Source organism: Phoxinus phoxinus, assembly GCF_949152265.1.
Source record: "Phoxinus phoxinus genome assembly, chromosome: 15".
NCBI classification, from domain to species: domain Eukaryota; kingdom Metazoa; phylum Chordata; class Actinopteri; order Cypriniformes; family Leuciscidae; genus Phoxinus; species Phoxinus phoxinus.
In genome coordinates this window covers 3,415,455-3,418,547 of record NC_136890.1, presented here as the reverse complement: position 1 = coordinate 3,418,547, position 3,093 = coordinate 3,415,455, and the positions used below count along the sequence as shown (strand labels likewise).

Sequence of the window (3,093 nt, the reverse complement as noted above, 5' to 3'; positions counted from 1 at the left end):
TTAAGACAAACCATGTGTAAGTTCATAAGTCAATGGCATTGTTGAGTCACAAACTACCTTGTAACCAATCAGATCAAAATGCTGGCGGGTTTTCGCTTATCATTAACAGTGAACTAGCAGGGGAATTTTTTTTTGGTTGATATGAAAAACCGGGTAGATTTAGCAATATAGCGGGTGAATTATGTATGTGATGTATATTACAATGTTATTATGAACTATATGCCTTTCTGCACTCATGTTGAGTTTTTCAAAGCATTTCTAAGGATACTGATGTTTAAAAGGCTGCTGTCTGACTGAGATGTGAACGGGAACATGGTTTGTGTAACATTAGCAACACAATATTAGCGGTTTAAAGGATAAGCAAAAGGATAATCATATGAATTACCGTTATGTGTCTGACGTTGTAAAGAGTGACACCATTGTGCAGCGTTTACCTCAGTAAGATGGCCGAGTGAATCTCTGAGTGAGTGAGTGGAGGCGGGGCTAATTTGCATATTCATAGAAACCCGCATACTAAATGAGGCAAGGGTGTCGAGTTACATTTAAGCTATTTTAAGACATGAAGACATTTTTTCCAGGAAAAAAACCTTTTAAATATGTAATTTTGGTGATCAAAGATGATTTTAAAGGCATAAAATGATTGACTACAGGGGGACTTTAACTTTTACCAGTATGCAACTGCCTAGTAGCGACCCAGAACCCCCTAGTATCTACCCATAATGCCCTAGCAACCACTCTGAACACTTTAGCAACAGTTAAACTACCTTATAGTGACCACAAAGGTGAAATGTGTTTGTTTTCTCATTAACGCTGCAGAGTGGGCGTCTGTGCCGGTGTCTCTGGTCCCCTTCCCAACATCCGAATGTTTCCCACAGACCACCGATTGGTCCGAATGTTCTGCTTCCTGCGGGTTTGGCATCTCAAGTCGTGTGAGCAATAGTAATGCACAGTGCAAGCTGGTGCGAGAGACAAGACTTTGCCAGATCCGAGAATGTGACATCACGCCAGCTATAAAGGTGAGATATAGTGAAATGAGTCGACATACTGTACATTCAATCATCTATACCCATATACTTTTGTCTTAAGACTTCCACTGAAGATATACTATATGTGCTTTTAGACCACTTCTATTACTGATTGCTATCAGGATGTAAAGAGAGTTTCAATCAATATAACTCAAAGTGCTTATGAAAAACTTTCCCTGCCTTACCTTTAATATTGAGTAGCTTTAAAATTCGTCCAGTTAGTTCACATATGTGACCCTGGACCACGAAACCAGTCACATGGGTACATTTTTTAAATTAAGATTTATACACCATCTGAAAGCTGAATAAATAATCTTTTGTTAGGATAGGACAATATTTGGCGAGATACAACTATTGAAAATCTGGAATCTGAGGGAGCAAAAAAAATTAAACATTGAGAACATCTCCTTTAAAGGGATAGTTCACTTTGAAATTACATTTTGGTATGTTTTAGCTCACCTCAAGGGCATCCAAGATGTAGGTGTCTTTTTTTCCGCAGTAGTTTCAATTTTTGTATTTTTAGGTCAAACCGTTCTTGTCTGACAGTCATATCATGCAGGTCTATGGTCACTGTCTCAAAGAGCTCAACGTGCGATCGTCAACCAGTGGATCTCTGAGCTGAGTGAGTGAGTGGAGGCGGGGCTCATTTGCATATTCATAGAACCCCGCATACTAAATGAGGCAAGGGTGTCGAGTTACATTCAAACTATTTTGAAGACATTTTTTGTAAAAAAAAGAAAAGGAAAAAATTAAATTTCTTCATTTTTTGAAGAAAAAAAATGGAATTCCCAGGAATTTTAAGAGCTAAAATGATCAACTACAGGGGACTTTAAACTTAAATCAAACATGTTTTTATAACCGTTATTACAAATAATGCCTTCGCATGTAGGTATTAGGACTCTCATTAATGGTTTCCTGTTGCTAATGTCATTCAGAGAGGAAAGAAGTGTCGACGGACAGTGAGGCCTCGGGAACCAGAGCCGATCACGTTTGCCGGCTGCTCCACGGCCCGCCGCCTCCGGCCTCGTGTGTGTGGCGTGTGTGTGGATGGCAGATGCTGTCAGCCGTCCGCTTCCCGAACGGTGCGTCTGCGGTTCCTCTGCCCGGACGGAGAGAACGTCACGCGTAACGTCATGTGGATCCAGCGCTGCCGGTGCAGCAGAAGCTCCTGCAGGGCTCAGAGAGAGCGCTCCTCGCCCACCGTCAGCCTTCACAACGACACACACACCTTCTCTCGCTGAACACACATAACGCGCCATCATTGCATGATGGCTAAAACTCACTTTTTAAAGGGAGAGTTCACCCAAATTGTTTTATTACCCCTTGATTTACTCACACTGAAGTCATCTTAGGTGTATATGACTTTCTTCTTTCAGACGAATACAATCGGAGTTATATAAAAAAATGTCCTGGCTCTTCCACGCTTTATCATGGCAGTGAATGTCCGGTTTATGTTTTGAAGTCCATAAAAGTGGATCATAGAAGTGCATCTATCCATGATAAAAGTGCATCTATCCATCATAAAAGGGCATCTATCCATCTATCCATCATAAAAGTGCGTCTATCCATCATAAAAGGGCATCTATCCATCATAAAAGGGCATCTATCCATCTATCCATCATAAAAGTGCGTCTATCCATCATAAAAGTGCATCTATCCATCATAAAAGGGCATCTATCCATCTATCCATCATAAAAGTGCGTCTATCCATCATAAAAGTGCATCTATCCATCATAAAAGTGCATCTATCCATCATAAAAGTGCACCTATCCATCATAAAAGTGCATCTATCCATCATAGAAGTGCATCTATCCATGATAAAAGTGCATCTATCCATCATAAAAGGGCATCTATCCATCTATCCATCATAAAAGTGCATCTATCCATGATAAAAGTGCATCTATCCATCATAGAAGTGCATCTATCCATCATAAAAGTGCATCTATCCATCATAGAAGTGCATCTATCCATGATAAAAGTGCATCTATCCATGATAAAAGTGCATCTATCCATCATAGAAGTGCATCTATCCATGATAAAAGTGCATCTATCCATCATAAAAGTGCAT

At 40.1% G+C, this 3,093-nt stretch overlaps 1 protein-coding gene across 2 annotated transcripts in view; it reads left to right on the top strand.

Moving 5' to 3' along the window:
• ccn1l2 (cellular communication network factor 1, like 2) overlaps positions 1–2,360 on the top strand; it is a 13,743-nt gene extending 11,383 nt beyond the window's left edge. Inside the window, exons 4-5 of one of the 2 annotated variants that reach the window (XM_079638378.1) lie at positions 817–1,016; positions 1,961–2,360. In XM_079638378.1, the coding sequence (XP_079494504.1) occupies positions 817–1,016; positions 1,961–2,266 (506 nt within the window). In that variant the 3' untranslated portion in view covers positions 2,267–2,360. Of the gene's footprint in view, positions 1–816; positions 1,017–1,548; positions 1,743–1,960 lie in introns of those variants that run through there. The other variant, XM_079638379.1, reaches the window with a different exon arrangement.
• The last annotated feature ends 733 nt before the right edge of the window (positions 2,361–3,093 follow it).